The 21,816-nt window shown below is 35.4% G+C and overlaps 1 protein-coding gene across 1 annotated transcript in view; it reads left to right on the forward strand.

Annotated features, from left to right (window-relative positions):
* The first annotated feature begins 7,968 nt into the window (after positions 1 to 7,968).
* Positions 7,969 to 21,816, forward strand: part of LOC121405826 (protein O-mannosyl-transferase TMTC2-like) — a 32,845-nt gene continuing 18,997 nt past the window's right edge. The window contains exon 1 of the mRNA XM_041596791.1: positions 7,969 to 8,634. Coding sequence (XP_041452725.1) covers positions 7,984 to 8,634 — 651 coding nt within the window. The 5' untranslated portion in view covers positions 7,969 to 7,983. The remainder of the gene's footprint in view (positions 8,635 to 21,816) is intronic.

A 21,816-nucleotide genomic window follows, 5' to 3' on the forward strand; every position in this document is an offset into this window, starting at 1 on the left:
CATTCCAAAGACATTACAGAGACAGATGATCTTAAAATTTTATTCATTGAGCTAGCTGCTAGATACAATTCCAGGTTTTTTTTTTTAAATAGAATTATTGAAATCTCATTTAAATTGCATTATTCTTTGGGATCATATTTTAAAAAAGTTGCGCTGTAGTATCACATTCATTTGTGTAGCTCTTTACTTTTATCTTTTAATTAGAATATGTTTTTGAATGTTCAAAAAGGGGACTTCATATCCAAGCGACACATCCACCCATTTGTGAGAATTACATACTAATATCAGATTTATTTCCAATTTGACTAATGCCAATTTGTCCAATTGCCAAATCGCTTAATCATCATTTGGTCTACTATCAGTTCGTCCACTATCCACATGGTCTGATTGCAAATTCGTCCTCTCACCATTTTGACTAATAACCAGTTGGTCCAATAGCTATTTAGTCTTTATACCATTTGGTCTAATTGGACTAATTGTTAATGGTACAAAATGAATGAAAATGAAATGGATATTAGACCAACTGGTTATGATCAAGATGAAATGGTCATTGAAGAATGGTGATTAGACGAAGTGATGATTTGACCAAATTGTTGTTGGACGAAATGTTGACGGACGGAATGGCATACTATTAAAATGAAGGTAGACCATGTGGTGAGTGGACGAGTTGGCAGTAGACGAATTGGCAATTTACCCAACATCAAGCCGCATTATCAGCATGTGTGAGACTGACAGGTTACATAAAAACTGTTGTTTCAGATCCATTTGTCTTGCTCTATTTTCATCCCGCATGCAATAACCATGCACATTTCAAGTGTTGGGTGCCCCCTACTGATCTCATTCAGACACATCAGTGTCAAGATGCACGTAAGCAAGTACAATTTTTTTTCCTCTTTCCAATTTGGGACACAAGGCTATTGCAAGTAGGCAAACGTGGGCCCCCAGTTCTTTTGTCTCCCCCTCCCTTGAATATCAATGATGCAATAAATCTGACATTTGGGATATTAAATCAACCATTCATATTGCCTGGTGTTTGTTTTGTGTAATTACAATATGCCCTGTTTCTTTTCATAAATTTTTTGATAAATATTTACGGTAAGAAGACATGCATCAGTGTAAGATTTTTTTTATAGGAAATGGGTGGGGGAAGGGGTAGATTTTGAAGAAATTTTCATTATGATTTATCTACAAGGAATCATGTTGGAGAATAAATATTTTTTTTTGCTTATTTTTTGCTCTCAGAATAATTTTACAGGAAATTATAAAATCTAACAATCACTTTTCAAAAACATTAAGTTAAGAAATCAATATTACAGATAGATTAATTTTTGTTTCTTGATAGAAATTAATTGTTTGCAGCTCAAAACATCATTATTTTGTTCAATGACTTATGTTTTGGTGAACATGATTTCATTTAATTAAATCATGCAAATATAATGGGAGAAGTATTATGAGTACCTAAAAATTAATATGCTTTTATATTTATGATTTTATACATCAGAAGACTTCTTTACAGATACATTTTTACTATTGTCATGACATTTTTTCTTTGCCTCTCACAATGTATGCATGCACTTTCTCCTTTCCATGGGGAATATGCCATCTAGGGTTTCATACAGTTCAAATGCTATAATTCTTTGTTTTTATATCATACTGGCTATCCATTTAGCACCTGGGTAGAGAGTGGCTGAAAATGGATTGATATCTTGTCAAAGACAGTCGTGTTTAGGTTGGATTCGAACACATGATCCTGTAATTACAAGGCAAGATTCAAAATGGGGAACCACTATACCTTGACACTTCTACATTGTAAATTATAGGTCTATGATATTGTAAATTAAATTTATGTGGAACCACCCATATAAATGAGAGTATATTACAGTATTGCATCCAAGATTTCTTCACATACCGTACGTGTATATGAATGAAGATGAAATATACACCATTCAGTGAAGGCAAATCAAAATTTGTGTTGCCTCCTGTTATAAGACACCTGGATTTTCCATAAATCTTAAGTGAACATTTTATAATGAACATTTTATAACTCGAAAGAGTATATTTTTCTTTGCAATTTCCTCCTTTTCGCTGATATGAAGAGGTGAATGGGGAGTAATCTGTGTTATCTCTTCTCCTGTTATAAATGTCATCCTAAAAGATTTTTAAGTGAGGAATGTCTATCTTCACGCTTTGTTGGAATGCACTTTTTAACTTGGACGTTTATGTATACAAACGATGGGGAAGGTGAAAGGGGGGATGTAAATCACTAGGATGCGTTGTATAAGGTTTATTTTTGCCCCCCCCCCCTCCATCTTTCGTAAGGAGGAAAGCATCAACAGATAATGTGAATATGATATAACATGGTGCCCCAACAATGCTCACTGTACAAAATATCATATATCTTCAACTAACTTTTGAAAATGATGATTAAAAAAATAGGAATAAAATCAAATTTTGGGCAATTAATATATTAATGTCAAGGAAGTAAATTTACATGATTTAACAAGTGGCATCATGACAGAAAGCATTAAAAGATGATGTCATTTGCTAATCTTATTTGGCTATGTTTGGTAATTGGCCCAGGTGTAGCTACATGTATGTCATTTATAACACATTAGGCCTTAGTACATACAACTCTCAGACCCACCCTTCATTTTGCAACAGAATACTCAATAAGCATGTGCTTATTTTCTTTGTTGTGATGTGTAGGCTTCAATAATTCACATTATAGTAAGGATAATGATCATTATAGGCACTTGTATAGTGCTGTCTTATCTAGAAATATTATATTCTGAGATACAATCAGGAAAAAAGAGACTTAGAGTTTGGTTGAGTGTCATAGTGCCAAAGAGCTAATAATTAGAAGAAAAAATGACTTTGAGTTAGATTTCAGAGTCTCTATTGACGTATTGCTTAAATTCATCAGCAAAATTTTTCAAAGAGAAGGTGCTGTTGCAAAGAAATAACATTCAAATTCTTAAATTACATTATTTTCCTAGTAAATCTAGAAGTAAAAAGGCAAGTTTTGAGAGAGGTGAAAAGTGGTCCATTAGTTGGATATTATAGGCCTATTTACAGTACAGAAATCTAATAAAAAGTGGTTTATATTCAAGGAAGAATCTAATAGGAGATAGGAAAGTCATAACACCACAGATTGAATACATAAATGGTCAGCAACTGTGCATTATAAGTTACATTATTAACATCTTAACTGTAGCCTATATAGCTAGATCCTCTTTCACCAGGCTTTTATATGTCTCCTCTGCTTCATAGTCATTCAAAACATAAAGGCCCTAATCCTTTCCTCCATCAAAACAAAATCCATACAATTTCATTGAAGCTTCCTTTGAAGAAAAAAGGCTCCCAATAAATCAGTCCTTTCCCTATTCAATGAGAAATGAAAGAGATCCATATAGTCTCAATTGGCCGTCTGCTTTGTATAGACCTACATGTCTGAAGCACGACAATGAGGCGGGCACAATAAGCGGCCAGGTCACCCGCTTTGTGGAAGTCCACCAAAATAAGACGCATTAGGCTTTCTTTTTGTCGGAGGGCGCAAATCCGAGATTCTCTTTGGTCCGAGGCGGCTCGCCTGACCGACTTTCCATTGGGTCCCATTGATGGTGGTGTGAATAGGCTTGTATGGGACCTGGAGTGTGACTGCAACTGGGAGTTGTAAATGCACGTTCTCTGTAGCACAAAAGATGTGTTGGCACAACATTGCAATGGCTGCATCCTCTTCAATGGGGATCTTTAATAGAGTGGGCTTAAAGGGAAAGATCACTTATAGCCTCTTGCATTTTAATTAGGATGAGGCCACCCCAACAAAAAGTTGATATGAATAAAAGAGAAAAATACAACAAACATAACACTGAAAATTTCATCAAATTGGATGTAAACTAAGAAATTTATGACATTTTTCAGTTTCTTTTAATTTAAAAAAACAGTTATATAAATATCCTGATCTGTATGTAAATGAGGGGACTGATGACATCACACACTCACTATTTCTTGTGTATTTTATTATATGAAATATTCTAATTTTCTCCCCTTTGAACATTGTGAAACAAAGTTTTATTCTTTCCTGACCATGTGGAAATACCATGTTGAAATACAAATGTTTTAACTTTTTATGGTCAAGTAAATTGGTCCTTTCTTGTCAAATCTGAAATAATTGAAAAATTGTATAATTTTCAAACAATAAATAAACAAAAGAAATAGTAAGTGAGGGACATCATTGACTCTCTCATTTGCATGTCACTGAGTTGTGCATATAACTCTTTTGGAAAAATAAGCGAACTTTTCAGCATTATGCTTGTTCTCTCTTGATTCAAATCCACATTTTTCTGGGGTTGACTTGACCTACAGTATTCCATTAAATCAAAGACAGTCTAATTTTTTGCATACTCAAGATTAGGAAATCTGGACAGGTACTAATTCTCACATGAACGTCGTTCATCATATTTAGTCAGTGTACAGGTAGTATATGATTGGACCCCTGCAAGCTTCATGGATATCTTAAAATGTTGCAAATTGATTTTGATACCTTTTAAGTTGTAGTCCTACATGGACTTGTAAGAGCATTTGATAAAATCCAAAACTTCTCTAAACAGTCTCTGATTCTCTACCCAGACTTTATCCAGACAACAACAATGCGATCATTTATGTTTATGATATAGGCCTAGTATTATGCCTCTACTAAAAGAATTGTGAATATCTTTCTGCTATTCCTCTCAAAATCTGTACCATAATCTTACCATCGCAGAATAGTAACACAGTAGGCCTATCATTTATCAAACGTTTTATATTTTTAAGAAACGCTTATGATTATTGTAGAATTCAGGAATAAATTGGTGTATTTCCCTGCAGTATTTGTTTAGAAAATGTCTATTTCTCTCCAAGAGAGGTGCCCCCCTCAGATAAAACAAAAACAAAACGACAACACCCCCCTTAGTTTGGGTAAGATAGCACCCGTGAAATTCTCTTAACTTCACTGATGGAGCATTCTTACCTGTACACAAGCTCTGTAATGGAGAACCTTCAAGATTTATGTAAGAACAAGACCCCAATATTTTAGCCTTGAACCTCAACAACCCACTTTACATTCTTAAAGTTGCTAGTCTTAGTTGTCATACTTATGCAGGATGGATTGCAAGAAACGTCAACTGCAAATCAAGCAATAAAGGGGCGTTGCAAGAAAGGTGACTTCTAATCGAATGTGAATCAGCTACAAATCTTCTAAATCAAGTGCTTATTTTGAGGACTTATATTTGCTTTGCCGTTGGAATTAATTATTTTTTTGTTTTGGCAATGCCCCATTTGCTTGCCTATTAATATGTAGATAACTATATTTTCTCTTAATCATTTATTTTAACTTTCATATGTATTGTTCTTGTTTTGTTTTAAACGTCTACTAAGGTAAACATCTGTTTTCAGTAATGTATTTTAAAAAGAGAGACTTAAAAAATGAAGAAAATAAATACAAAATTTGATAAGTTTTGATAAGGATAAATGTATCAATAATATGCATGGAAAAGCATGGTTACAAGTACAACATACATTAACATATTTTATTGCTCTGAAATAGCTTTCAATTGCTGTGCATACTACCTAGATATTAAAAGGGGAAGTTCACCCTAAAGAAAACTTTGTTGTAAAAATAGCAGAAAACATAGTAAAAAATATTGGTGAAGGTTTGAAGAAAATCTGTAAAAGAGTAAGAAAGTTATTAGAGTTCAAAATTTGGGATTTGTGACGTCATAAACGAGCAGCTGCCCCATGTGTTATGTAATATAAAATGCATGAATTTCAATTTTTGTATGGTTCCTGATGACTTAATTTTGTTTTCTCTTCATGATCGGGTGTGAAATGATTTGTCTATTGATATACAAAAGTTACAGTGAAAACCATTTTCAATTTTCTGAGAAAATGACATTTCATTGATTTTTTACCATTCGCTATGTAGGAATGCTGCTCGCATATGACGTCACAAATCAAATAATTGAAATTCTAATAACTTTTTAATTATTTGATGAATTTTTCTGAAACCTTCGGCAATATTTTTTATTATTTTTTCTGCTATTTTTGCAATAAACTTTTTGTCAGGGTGAACTTCCCCTTTAACCCCCTTGAATTTCATCAGCATGAAATCAAAAGAGAAATAAAGGGGGGCCTGAATGTGTTGTAACGTAGACTAGTCCCCCATCTGGATCCACTTATCGTACCACACCTGTTGAATCAAGGAGCTGTTGACGGACTTCATCTATTCAAATTTATTCTATACTGCCCTCGTTGGCCAAGAGAGTCTTACCCTACCCCAAGCTGGCAGAGGCTCCGTCAAAACACGTAGCTCACGTCCCAGTATGGCGAGAGAACTCTATGAAAGTGAAGGGGCATTTAATAGATGCTGTCCTGTTTGCCCAACCATAAGCAGAAAAGAATAATACTTTGAATTAAAATAATTTTACAGAAATAATATTTTTTTCCATATAGGCCCTCTATCCTCTCTTTACTCTTTACTTCAAACTATCATCTTATTACTCCTTTTCCGGAGAATCTGTGTTTCTATGAAACTTGCTGTTTAATTAAATCGTATCATTTTATTGTCTCACCTGCGAAGCAGAGTGAGACTATAGGCGCCGCTTTTCCGACGGCGGCGGCGATGGCGGGGGCGGCGGCGTCAACATCAAATCTTAACCTGAGGTTAAGTTTTTGAAATGACGTCATAACTTAGAAAGTATATGGACCTAGTTAATAAAACTTGGCCATAAGATTAATCAAGTATTACTGAACATCCTATTAGAGTTTCATGTCACATGACCAAGTTCAAAGGTCATTTAGGGTCAATGAACTTAGACCATGTTGGAGGGATCAACATCGAAATCTTAACCTGAGGTTAAGTTTTTGAAATGTCATCATAACTTAGAAAATATATGGACTTAGTTCATGAAACTTGGACATAAGGTTAATCAAGTATCGCTGAACATCCTGCACGAGTTTCACGTCACATGACCAAGGTCAAAGGTCATTTAGGGTCAATGAACTTTGGCCGAATTGCAGATATCTGTTGAATTCCCATCATAACTTTGAAAGTTTATGGATCTGATTCATGAAACTTGGACATAATAGTAATCAAGCATCACTGAACATTTTGTGCAAGTTTCAGGTCTCATGATTAAGGTCAAAGGTCATTTAGGGTCAATGAACTTTGGCCGAATTGGGGGTATCTGTTGAATTACCATCATAACTTTGAAAGTTTATTGGTCTAGTTCATTAAACTTGGACATTATAGTAATCAAGTATCTCTGAACATCCTGTGCGCGTTTCAGGTCACATGACCAAGGTCAAAGGTCAATGAACTTTGGCCAAACTGGGTGTATCTGTTGAATTACCATCATAACTTTGAAAGTTTATGGATCTGATTCATGAAACTTGTACATAAGAGTAATCAAGTATCACTGAACATCCTGTGCGAGTTTCAGGTCACAGGTCATGTAAGGTCAATGAACTTTGGCCATGTTGGGGTTTTTTGTTGAATAACCATCATATCTCTGTAAGTTTATTGGTCTAGTTCATAAAAAGTGGACATAAGAGTAACCATGTATCGCTGAACATCTTGTGCGAGTTAGAGTAGTATTCAAAGTCAGCACTGCTGCTATATTGAACCGCGTGATGCAGGTGAGACGGCCAGAGGCATTCCACTTGTATTATTTCTAAAGCTGAAAAATTCTATACCTGTATATCTATGTACTCTATATCAAGTTAGAATATGATTTGTATTGTCTTTGGTTTTTGCTTAATACAAAGTGTATATGTTAATATCTGGTCATTCCGGTTTATGAAATTTTAAGTTAAGTAACAATCAGTCCACAAAAGCAAGAAATAAGTGCATTTATTTTGATTGAATTATCCAAAAAGAAATGTATTTCTTTAATATAATGAGTTGAAAAAGACTGTTTTTATAAGTAATCAGTGATTTATTCTTTTATGTTTTACAGACGTGCAATAATCAAGAACCAGGACTTGAGGTCAGACACGCCCCTTACGCAGCTCCTGACCGATGACTTCTGGGGAACGCCTATTAGGCACAGCGGATCTCACAAATCATATCGCCCTCTATGCGTCCTCTCCTTTCGTCTCAACTACGCACTCGGTGAACTCGACCCGTTCGGCTACCATCTCACCAATGTCATCCTCCATGTGATCGCGACAGGTCTCTTCGTCAACGTCGCGAGGCGATTTTTAAGAGGGAGCCCTTCCGTTCTCTTCGCAGGATTGCTGTTTGCCTCGCATCCCATCCATACAGAGGCGGTGGCCGGCGTAGTCGGCCGGGCAGATGTCGGTGCTTGCATTTTCACGCTCCTATCCTTCATATGCTACATACAATCATGCAGTTCTATTAAGCTGAATCAGAAGACATTTGACCTGCATGATGATGATGATGGACAAACTGATGACCATTTTAGAAGGACGGTTGCAAGGAGACGAGTCGTCTTCTTGGTGCTCAGTGCGGTAATGACGTTTTGTGCAACATTTACCAAGGAGCAAGGGATCATGGTTGTTGCAATAAACGCTGCCTATGAGATCTTTGCTGTTCATCATATGCGCTTAAGAGACTTGCCAAAGATATTCTATAAGGTACGTATTTCTCATTTTCACCCTGTTTTCTCGGGGCGTCCCGTGAAGGAAAATCAAAACTTTTTTCGGGTATTGGAGGGACACTTACTTGTCTTACAAAAATGTAGATTCTATTCCAAAATATCCGAATTCTACTATTGAAGTTACTAGAATGTTGGTAATTTTTACCAAAATCTAGTCAAATCTTTCATTGGAACTCACATTGTTCCTTCAGGGGGATTTAATTCTAATTGTATAGTAAAAACATCACCGTTTAAAAAATAGTCAAGGCTGACTTAGCCAGTGGCCATCTGTCTATGTAGTGGAAAACCTGTCTGTAGTGGCCAGCAAAATTGTCTCACATTTGTAGGGAATATATGTTCTAGAACCTTTTTTGAGTCATCTTCAGTGGCCACTTTTTCCATGTCTTTAGGTAGCCTTGATCATAGACAGGTTTAACAGTATTTATTGATATAGCCTACATATTTTAAATCCTGATGTATTGTTGCAGCAGTAAACAGAGAATCTCAATAGCTGAAAGGCCTATGTGTACTGGAAATCAATATTACTATGCAGTCCATGTTTTTCTGTACCTCCAATAGTATATATTGGGCTGAGACGTACTGTATTGCGAAAAAGCGAGCGGGCAGTCTTTGTGAAAGATAAGATCATCCCTCGCCCATTCATAAATTGGAATGATGGATGATCTGAGCAAGATCTGAAAGAGAAAAAAAATAGCCTTTGATAAAAATGGGGGCATCTGTTGGCAGCCGGAGGGCACTAGTGAATAGGTAAAGGTGTGTAAACTTGAAAGGGATAGTCACCAATGGATGGTCAAATAATTGATGGTAGAGAACTAATTGATTTGGAGGAAAAAGGGTCATTGATGAGAATTATACTCCGAGTATCAACAGTCCATTCTGACACACCCAGAACATCAATACTACCCTAAGATTCCTGAAGATGCCAAATCAATGATAAACATAAAATTAATTTCCTTCTTTTAAGTCATTATTTTTTGCTTCAAATGCATGATCAGTCCTGTTATTAAGGCATAAACTTCAAAGATTATGGCTCCCTATATATGAAACATTAAAACTTAGATGAATAAATCATTTAACAAATGATGAATTGAAACTTCGATTCTGTCTTTTAAATCATTATTTTTCACTTCAAATGATTGTTTTTAAGTTTAAAGTTTATGGCTCTCCAACATATATAGGGCAAAACGTAAAGTAAATGAATGAATGAATAAATAGTTGGATAAATAGATAGATAGACTGACTATAGATAGATAAATGAAATGATAAATTAAAACTCCATTTCCTTTCCTTTCAGTCATTATTTTTCAAGCTTAATGTATGTTCAGTCCCGTAATGTTTGAATTTTACGGCTTTCCAGCATGTACCTGGCACCGTTTAACCCGCCTCCTGATTCTGAAAGGCCCCTTCTTTTCGCCGCCACGAAGTGAGGCGATTGTTCCTGATCTCAATATGGTTCAACACCTCTACCATCTCAGCAAAGAAAAGGGGGTTAACCCAGAGAATATCAATAGTTTTATGATGGTGGGATACAATACAACACTAATGTGCCATGAAGTTCACCTGATGAAATGCAAGATAAAGGTCACATAGAACAACAATACACCAAACACTGTGTATGGGATTAACAATGTGATTAGAGTGTATTTTTCAAGTGGGGAGCGAACAATCGTTAGGATCATGTGGAGTTGACTGTTACAATGAGAGGGGGCCTGCACAAAATGTCACATCAATCGCAGTCACTGTAATTATCCTCACTTAGGTCAAAGTAATAGTCGATCGCTTTATGAAAAGCAGAATAACCTCTTTTACTTGCATAGGAGTCAAGAATCCAGGATAAACATAGAAAATGGCTGAGCTAATGTTAGGAAATCATTTCTTTTCATATACATTCAGTTAAAGAGGTGGGGCTGCATATATACCTACAGGTGTAATCCATAAAGCATTGCTAAAAAATATTCATAAATATGGACACCAAAAGATGAACCTTAATGCTCCAAAGTCCAGGATTTCATACAAGAAGGCCTTTATGAATTAAGGAAGTCATTACTTCTCAATTTCATCCATGAAATTTGGCAACTTGAAAATTAAAGTTTCAGAAAACAATTTTAGTTTGTGAATGCAACCCTGCAACCATTATGACATCTTGATCTATTCCTCTATATATTTCATTTCCATTAAAACCATTTTGCCAAGTATCTTCTTTGTTTAAAATTAATAGTTTAGGGGATTGTTGATATTTTTGTACAAGTTTGAATAGTACACTTGGTAATATATTACGCATATCCATAAATAGTAGTAGATTGAAATTATAAAAAAGCTATGCCCTGACTCATTCTCAGAAATTGTACCTGATCTAGTAAAGTTCAAAGTAATTTTTTGATATCTACTGTAAGCTTTGTCTCATAATTCACTTGGCAATGACTGATTGTCTGTGATAGCGGGAGCAGGAGTGGGGGTGACTGCACCCTTTTGTGAACCCCCCCCTCAGTTGTCTTGAAAGGGTTTGTTCGTTTGACTCCCTCCCTCAACCCACCCTAACAGGAACCCCCCCTCCTGGTGGAGCCACCGTCATTCCACTCCTGTGCTTCATGAATTCAGATGGTTGTTACAAGCAATAAATCTTTCATCAAAAGAACAACAATATTCCAAGTATGAATGTCGAATATGAATGGTATATATGACATTATAGCATGGGGGCCTGTTGCCGAAAGAGTTGCATTTGAATTTAACCGACCAAATTAATCGCAAGTCCCTTATACATGCATTTCATTGGCTATAGACCTAGTTGCGTTTGATTTTTAGAGTGCGTTTGATCGCAACTCATTCTGTTCTGGTAACTCTACTCCCGTCAATTTTTAACTCCTAGCTAATTTGTTTCCTCTCCCATTTATTTATTAAAAGAAATGTCGTAAAATCAATTCACTCTGAGGAAATGAGAAAGAACAAGTTTTAATCCCTTAGAACTGTAAGACACATTCCCAGCCGTATGCCCGCAAGGTTATTACCATGCAATTTCATAAATCAGCAAAATGAATAGAGATTTGACTTTATTTAGTTGTGCTTTCAAAATTAAAGAAAGATACATGATAATGCTGTATCATTCATATAGATTCTTTGTTGATATGTACTCATCTTCGCTTTGAATTCAGATCATTTCATTCCGGACCAGACAATATGGTTAAGTAGTGGGGAGGGCTCTCATCATTTTTTTATGTAAAGAAAATAACAGACAAAGATAGTTTACCCTACACATGTGCTTCAAGCTAGCTTTTATGATTGGAAATTTATGAGTGTGATTCTGAAATTTTGTAGTAAGGAATAACTTTGAACTGTATGTGAACTACATTAATTTTGTATCATATTGAAGTATATATCGTAAATTTTGAATGCTGCATTAATATTAGATGATATCTTTTAGAATTAATTTGTCGAATCCATTTTGCAGGGTAGAGTATAGGAGCAGACGAAGCAAGATAAATTGCAATTTTGCTGAGATGACATAAAGATCTGCTCTAATAAAAATATTTCATTCTTAATAAAAGTTTATGTACCATAAAGCATTCAGTGAAAAAACAATATAATATGTTACGAATGTTGAATACTTTTGTGGTTGAAAAAAATATTTGTATAAGAATTCAACGTTATTTCAAATATAAATGTTAATACTGGTGTACGTGTTTTGTGCTGCACTTCCTTAATACATAGCTGGGTATACAGCCTACCATGAGAAACGTACCCGTTAATGCTTGATATCTGAATTTGACGACTTCAGTATTTGTGTCGTAAGTTCTATAGACTAGATCTATGTTGGTATGCAAATTCCATGATGATAGCAGACAAATAATCTTTTTCATTTTTATAACTAACTCTTTAACAATGATGCTGTCCTAAATATGATAAGATTGGTTACGTTGAGAAATTGCCGAAGAATTTGTGTATGAATTGAAAAAAAGCTTGTAAGTTTTCATACAATCTGTCAGGATTCTTAACTCATTGGCCACGTGAGGCTAAACCAAATGAATATACCCATCCCCATATAGGCATATTTAATTGCAAAATATGAAACAGCTGGAGATGAGACTACCAGAGTCACGTGACCAAGAGTTATGTGCCTACGTGTAAGAACACAATAGCATGGAAAGACAAGCTTCCCCGATGTTATCTCAGAAATAAATTACAAAAGAAATTTTACAAAATGGCTGAACAAACCACTACAAAGAACCATATTCATGTTTTTTACCAGGTCTGACAGAATCTAAGGGATTAACATTAAAAACAAAACAATAACGTCATCCATCTCGCTGCTTCAAGTTGGCAACATTTTGATAAATATATTCTCTTTAAAATCCATCATCTCCACGTTCGTGTCGTTAATATTGTTCCATGTTTTTGTGTTGTCTGCGTACTTGTCGGGAGTAATCTGCAGAGGCGTCGCGATTCTCGCGGTGAAACCGATTGCGAAAGATCTCGATGGAACCGTTCATGGTATCACGGCATACTTTTTTTACGCTTAAAAAGAACTCTGTCATTTAGCGTCAGTGCTGACTCCATGCATTTACATTTATCTCCATCTCTTCGATCATCCAATTATTTGAAATAAAAAAAATAAAATTGATCTAAACATATTGAAAGATATTTTATTCAAATGCTTAAATGTCTAGTCAAAGAGTATTTTACCTTTTCTTGAGTTTTATTATTTACTTTGTATACCGTTTTGACATCCATCAAAAGGTTGCCCCCATCGTGACTGAATTATTAGAAAGGCGGAGGGGCTTATTTTTTCCAGGGGAAACATAAAAGATGACCTGATTAATAACATGGCCTGTCTTCAAATTTGACCTAGTTAATAAACACATCAGAGTTTTGGGAAATTGAAAAAAAAATGGGTAGAACATCATTGATTTAGACCTTCTGGGTAGGCTATTATACAAACTGCGTGTGTTGAGTACAGCAGTTTTAGAATTGGGTGCAATGGGGAATTAAGATGAAAACAATAGTGTTCAGATTAAATGATTTGCAAACTGAGAAAATTGTCACAATTTGTTTAAAGGTAAAAGACAGTAGTAGCAGCATACAACTATTTCATAAAAAAGTCTTTTAAATCAAGTTTAATTGTCAAAATATTAACATACATAGATCTAGATCTGGTACATTAATGTATACTAATCTTTGTAAAATCATGAAATCTTAGCTGAAAATCAATAATTTTGATGATCAAAAACACAGAAAAGCATTTGTGGGACAGTGTATGAATATTGCTTCGAAAAATACCTGACATTTAATGGAATTCTATGCTTTTTCAGCAAAACGCATTTTCTTCCAGAGCTATTTGGCACATATTTAATACGTATAAACACTTTGGTGGTAATTTCAGTGGATTCTTTTCGAACTCATTTTGAGACTGTTACCACAACTGGTATTTATTTTTAGTGTGGATGATTAGATAGTATTTTACCTTTAAAAAGCACTTCCAATTGTACATGCATTTTTCAAACACTATAATCATTTCAAGTCGACTTTCCCTATTCGTCGCTGGCTAAGCTTTTGTCTTTGAAGTCCACGCAAGGACCTTCCAACAGAACAAGCTCCTTGGTAATTATTGAAGACCATAGGAGTGTTTCTTGTAGGATCCTGTCTGGGATTTTTACTGACAAATTTGCTCTGAGCCGATCAGATTCAAGGATTTCAGTAGCTTATAACAATTGTCATTCGAAAATCACCTATATGCTTTTCACACTGCATTCCTTAAAACTCCATACTATCCTTTAACCCCATACTATCTTTTTTTCGATTCACACTGTCTTTCCTAACCCCATACTATTTGCTTAGCCGCGGTTAACACCTTTACCCCGGACTATCCCACAGCTCATGAATATTGATGATTTTACCAGGCAGAGCACGATTGATGTGCAATTTCGACTTCTGTGATTGGCTAATGCTTAGCCCCACTTTTCCTTAGCCCTGTTTCGTTTCACACTGCATCTCTTAGCACCACAATAAGCCGGCTAATCCTGCTTTTTGCAGGACCAGATAGTACTGTACTATTTTACCGTGCTAGCCTACTTTGCTAAACGTAGTGGAAACGAAGCAGGCTAAGCTTAACCCCGAGGAATTGGTGGGGCTAAGACCCCCCCTTAGCCCGACCAATTTCCAGGGGTTAATGAAAAAAGTGCAGTGTGAAAAGCATATAGATATTTCTTCATGATATGCTCCCATTATCTCACAAATCTTCAGAGATGTGACAAGATTCAAATCTTAAGAACAATCGCAGTTTCTTTGATCAATACCATGCGTGTTTGAACTAGACAGCTCCTAATTGGCTCTTTCAGTGCTGTAGCTGGCGTACGTGCAGGGGCAGTGCAACCAGAAAGAGCAGGGCGATTACTTCCTAACATTACCCCATTGTCAGGACTGCCAAGGGTGAAATCTTTTCAGCGCAAACTTTATCCCAGTGCTGATGGACCAATCATCTCCTGGGGTAAAGGGCCTTAGCGTTAGGGTGGGTTTACATCGTTCTCTGTAACTTGATTCTAATAAAGTTCTATTTGAAAGTCACCACATCAATTCTGAGTACCAGATATATACATAGCCTATTTTTTTTTAATTATGGTGTTAAGTAAAGGACAAGTCCAACCCAACAAAAATTTGATTTGAATAAAAAGAGGAAAATTCAACAAGCATAACACTGAAAAGTTTTATCAAAATCATATGTACAATAAGAAAGTAATGACATTTTAAAGTTTTGCTTAATTTCACAAAGATGTTATATGCATATCCTGTGTGGTATAGAGATGAGGAGACTGATGACGTCATCCACTCGCTATTTCTTTGATATTTCATTATACGAAATATAATTCTCTCATTGTCAAGTAAAACAACGATTTTCCTCCATGAACATGTAGAATTAGCATTGTTTAATACCATGTGGTTCAGTCAAATTGGTCCTTATAGTCAAATCTGTAAAAAAAATAAATATTGCATAATTCAAACAATAAAAAACAAAAGAATTTGTGAGTGAGGGACATCATCAACTGCTTCATTTGAATGCCACTGAGTTGTGCATATCACTGTTTTGTGAAAAATAAGCAAACATTTGAAATGCCATAACTTATTTTACATCTGATTTTGATGAAATTTTTTCAGCATTATGCTAGTTCGATTTTTCTCTATTTATTCAAATGAAATGTTTAGGGGGGGGGGATTTGACCTTTAAAGTATGGTATAGATATGGGGGTAAATTGCCAATTCGTCTACTGCCATCCCGTCCACTCACCACATGGTCTACATTCATTTCGTCTAATGCCATTTCGTCCATCAACATTTCGTCTACCACCCATTTCGTCCAATCACCATTTCGTCTAATAGCCATTTAGTCTAATAGCCAGTTAGTCTATAGCCAATTCGTCTACAACCATTTCGTCTACCAACCATTTCGTCTAAATCCATTTGGTCTAATGCCAAATCGTCCATTAACCAGTTCGTCCACCGTTCATTTGGTCCAATAGCCATGTCGGCTAATTTCAGTTGGTCTAATATCCACATCGTCTACTTATCAACTCGTCCAATTGCCATTTCGTCTAATAGTCATTTCGTCCATCAACCATTAGGTCCAATAATCAGTTCGTCTACCAACCAAATCGTCTACTAACCATTTCGTCCAATTCCCAAATCGTCCAATAGCCATTTAGTCTAATAGCCATTCGGTCCAATAGCCATTTCGTCTAATACAAATAATTTGCGTTATCCGAGGAGGGGAGCGAAATGACTTTAATACCTTAATAATACACATCTAAATAAACAATTCGAGCGCGGGTCGAAATTTGTGATATTCTGACATGAAAAATGACGTTTTAAGGACTGTTTGTAAGCATTCATAAAGTGGATACATAGGCATTTCGAGGAGGGCAAAGCGTCCGCCCCTCCTTATTGACGGCCCCCAAAAAGAGAAAAGGGTGGGGGAGAAAAAAAGAGAAAAGGGGAAGGAGGGAAAAGAAAACGGTGAATGAGACGAGAAAAAGCTGAAGGAAGGAATTAGACATTGACAATCCACGTCACTATATATCCAGTTTAGAAATGAATATACAAACATGTGCACGGCGAGTTAAAAAAAAAATGATATTTCAGGACACTTTGAACACTCCCTGTAATACAGGATACATAATTATCTTAAAATGAACAATTACTGCAATTATTGCCGAAAATGTTGGTTAATTGACATAAAGAAGTAACAGATTAAGGATTTTTTGAAGGAATTCAAGAAGAGATGGATGTATCATAAATAAAAATGTGAGCGCGCAGCAAGAGCTGAAGCTGTTTCCCTATTTTCAGATCTCAAAAATGGGAGATTTTAATCATTTTTCTTTTGTTATTATGTACAGGATACATATCTCAATAAATTATTAATGCGAGCGCGAAGCATGAGATGTTTTCCTTTCCTTTTTTTCCTTTTCTTTCTCCCTCTTCCCTCTTCCTTTTTTTCCTTCTCTCTTTCTTCCCACATTTTTTCTCTTTCTCTTCTCCTTTCCCTCTTTTTTTCTCTCCCTTTTCTTTTCCTCTCTTTCCTTCCCCTTTTTGGCGCCCCCTTTCGCCATCGCCAGTATACCATTCCGTTTTTCCTCGCCCGTATCGTGTATATAACCTCGATAAGACACACATTGCTTCCCCCTTTGGGTGGAAAACACTTCCATAATGCAAAGTAATCAATGACGAACAACACTAGTCAACAGTGATAAAATAAATCAAGAAGTTGAAGAGAATTGGTAATTAATTAGGCCCACAATCGCGAATAGAGTCGACTCGGGTTGTAGAGGGAGCTAGTGCAGCATAGTAGACCAGTATGCGTATTAGACGAAATGAATATTAGACGAAATGGTGATTAGCCAAAATGGCAATTGGACATATTGGCTATTAGACCAAATGGCAATTAGACCAAATGATTGTTAGCCGAAATGAGTTTAGACCAAGTGATAGTAGACCAAATGCAGTTAGACCAAATGGAACATGGACGAAATGAAAGTAGACCAAATGGTTATTAGACCATTTGCCTTTAGACCATTTGGCTATTAGACCAAATGGGAATAGACGTAATGATAGTGGACAAAGTGGCTATTGGACCAATTGGCAAAAAATACCATTAGACCAAATGGCTATTAGACCAAATGATAATAGACGAAATGGCTATTAGACGAAATGGCTATTAGACGAAATGGTGATTGGACGAAATGGTAATTGGACCATGTGGATAGTGGACCAACTGATGGTAGACGAAATGATATTAGACCATGTGGGTAGTGGACAAAATGGCAGTGGACGAAATGGCAATAAACCGATATGGGTAGCCAAGAAATGCAATGCAAATCTCCATTTAGATTATCAATTAATTTCACATTTGGCAATCTAAACATCACGCATCTCGAGGGTGTGTACATCAACCTTTGTTACTGTGTTATGTTCTCTGTGTTCACTCGTTTCCAAGCTGTAGATATTCTGATAAGGAAGTTACCTTACAAAATCAACGATTTTAGAGTTCTTTTCGCCCCCTTATGGTTGAAATTGCTCACTTTTTGGTTTTCAAACATCCAAAAGAATGGGTCCAACCCTGTTACCCCTGATCTTGATCTTTATGAATTCAAATGAGAAAAAAAATGATTAAAAGTATATTTATTAAATACTGTAACTTTACTTCACAAAATAATTTTTACTTAATTGTTCATTTCAATTCATTTTATCTAATCATTTAAAACATGAATATATATACAAACCATACATGAATAAGGATCATTGTAAATAGAGTTAAAAATGATTAGGGTGCACCTGAAAGCACAAGCTTGATGAATGGGACAATGCATAATACATAGAAATAAGTAAAAGTGTAACAATACAGTGCGTCCCAGAAAAAACGAAACCGAGATTTAGCGATCATTTATCATTACTTAATCATAAATAAAATAAACAAATGACCCACCAATTTAAAGCTTAGAATCTCCTCTTTCATCTGATATTACTTAGATTAATTTTCATTCACGCATGAGTGAGCAAATGCAATTTGAAGAAAGGATATCAAAAACTCATTTGGCGGGGGGTATCTGGGTTTCAAAAAGAAAACCACATTTTTGAAAAGTTCAATATCTCCTCTTTAATTTGATACCTAAATTACAGAAAATGGTCACGAAATAACAAAGTTCTGGTCATTTGAAATAAGGCTTGAATTTCAATAATTTCATAAAATGAAGAGGTTCTCCAGGCTGGCTTTCAAACTCTCTCGACACTTTGTTTTGTTGACGATCAGCCATGCATTAAATCTTTTGTTCACGATGCGAAAGCTTTTGTAGGAAACCGATGAAAACACGTTTATCTCATGAAATTATGGAAATACAAGCCTTATTTCAAATGACCAGAACTTTTTTATTTCTTGACCATTTTCTGTAATTTTGGTACCAAATTAAAGAGCAGATATTGAACTTTTCAGAAATGTGGTTTTCTTTTTGAAACCCAGATACCCCCCGCCAAATGAGTTTTGGTATCCTTTTTTCAAATTGTTTTTGCTCACTCATGCGTGAATAAGAAATAACCTAAGTAATATCAGATGAAAGAGGAGATTCTAAGCTTTAAATTGGTAGGTCATTTGTCTATTATATTTATGATTAAGTTATGATAAATGATCGCTAAATCTCGGTTTCGTTTATTCTGGGACGCACTGTATATAAATCTTAAGTCTGGAAATGTATTTTTTATTCTTGGGTCATCCAAAATGAGGAAATCTGTAAAACTATGGATCTAAGTTTTAGAATTTAAAACAAGCTTATTGTATTCTATCTTGGACTTATCAAATTTGAATGTGAAACTAGGGTTGGTTATGGGTATTGATAAAATTAATACAGCAACCTTTCTTCACAAAAATCAATTATTTAGAAGTAGTATCTTTGCCATCTAGAAGCAGTTAAAAAGAAACCCTCTAATGGTCCAAGCTGTTAGCTTTGCCCCTTATAGACGAACACTTTCGTCTTGCCTAAAGTATTTTGATTGATGAGAAGTATTGATTGATTAAAAGTATTGATAAAATACAGCATAATACCTTCACAGATCAATAATGTGGATGTAGTATTTTTAACGGTCTGAACATTGTTTGGCCCTATTATATTGACACCACTTTTCTCTTTCCTCAAGAATCATTTGATAAAAGTATTGATAAAAGACAACAAAATATCTTCACAAAATGAGTCATTTTGAAGTAGTCTTTTTGCCCCCTTGTGGTCCGAAACAATTATTTTGCACCCATTGACTCATATCCTCCTTTTGCCTCATGTATCAAACAGTTTTAATTGACTAAAAAGTATTGCTAAAACAACAAATTACCTTCAGAAAATCAGTAATTTTGAAGTAGTCTCTTTGCCCTCTACGGCCTGAAATGATCTTTTTGCCCCATTGACAACACTTTTCTGTTGCATCAAGCATGGAGCTAACTATGCATCAAGTGTTGTTTGATTGATTTTGACTAATAGTGTTGCTATAAAAGCAAATTATCGTCACAAAATCTACCATTCCGAAGTAGCATCTTTGCCCTCAATGGTCCAAGAGGACCGAGAGGACCGTAACATCATCTCACACGTTTCTTTTGCATCAAGTATCATTGGCTTGATTCCATCTGACATGTGGGTGTCGAGAGGGTAAGTGGCCCTCCTCCATCCTTGCCATATGATACTGTGATAATGGTTCATACCAATTAATTTGTAATGGGCCTCTCTGCTTAGAAGGAGGTACGCTACTGGAAGATCTGCAACGTTCCAAGCTTGGAGGCTATGTTGCTGAAAAAACTTTTTTTCAATTCAATTTTATTTTCCACATATTGAGTAAAAACATGCAATATCATTACAATCGAATACATACATAGATAACAACAATACAAGTATAAATAGTTACAATAGATGGCATGTGGAGGGGATTGACAAAGGCCATATTGATCTATCAAGGTCAAAAAATGTCTCGGAGAAGTTGGAGTATATTTAGGAAGATTTAAAGGTTTCAGATATTGTAATTTTCCATTGAAACTTTCAAACTTTCCATTTTATCTTTGATAATTCTCTGCAAATTATAGGCCTAACCATTAAAACTGCATGTATCTGGTATCGTATGTAGTATTTACACTTTGTGCATTATTTTGAGGTGCTATTTTTCAAAGAAGCATAAGAAATTCATCTTATCCTCCCCAAATTCATATAAAAAATAGCTTTAAACTAGCCCAATGGATTATGCTACATTTAAATATATATTCCCCACACCCTTAGCATGTTAATTCTTGGCTGAAAGTAAAATAAGTCTTAAATCAACCCACAATATCATCAATATAACTTATAACAGGAAATACATACTTGCCTTTTATTTACTATTTTCATTAATTATTTTACCTGATAAATATAAATTAGAAAATGAGAATTTTCTATCCGATCCCAGCGCCTAGATGAACCTAACACTCCATTTTCACCTCATTTTTCTGAAAGCAAGCGCTAGCTGAAGTTCAAGTTTTGATAACAATCACCATATTTCCGCTCTGATTGGGGATTAAATTTGGCAGTCGGAAGTTATTAACGGAAGCCCACATCCCACCCTTTGAGTTGGCTGATCTTTTCATTTTTATATGCAGGTGTGCCAGGACGTTAAAGGCTTATTCAACTTAACAAACAAAAGTCTTATAAAGCCTACAATCTGAAAATATGAACAAGTTTAATGTGCCGTTTACCATTCAATGCTGCAATTTCATAATTAATATATCTATATGGATTTAATCACATTGATCACCAATTCTAATTGTCTGTGTAAATTTGTCTGAAGCATGATTTGGTCCCTTTACAAAGTATTTCAATGTCTTTTTCTACCATTTATTTATTATCATGTCCCCGTCGGTCCATCCTTTGCCAATCTGACCATGCAGAGTTGCCAACATTGTATCATTTCTCACTTTTCTCATTCTTTATTTACCTTTTCATCTATTTCCCTTTTTATATCCATATTCAGTCTTCTGCTTTTTTTCTCCATCCATTTGGTGTTCCTCTTCTCCCTCTGTATTCAGCTCCATATGCTGTCTCCTCTTTAGGTTGGCTTGATCATGACCTGGTGGACCAGCTAGAGTCAAACTTGAATTTCACTGGTTCACAGTCAGTTG

This window comes from Lytechinus variegatus, chromosome 19 (assembly GCF_018143015.1).
Source record: "Lytechinus variegatus isolate NC3 chromosome 19, Lvar_3.0, whole genome shotgun sequence".
In the NCBI taxonomy this organism is placed as follows: Eukaryota; Metazoa; Echinodermata; class Echinoidea; order Temnopleuroida; family Toxopneustidae; genus Lytechinus; species Lytechinus variegatus.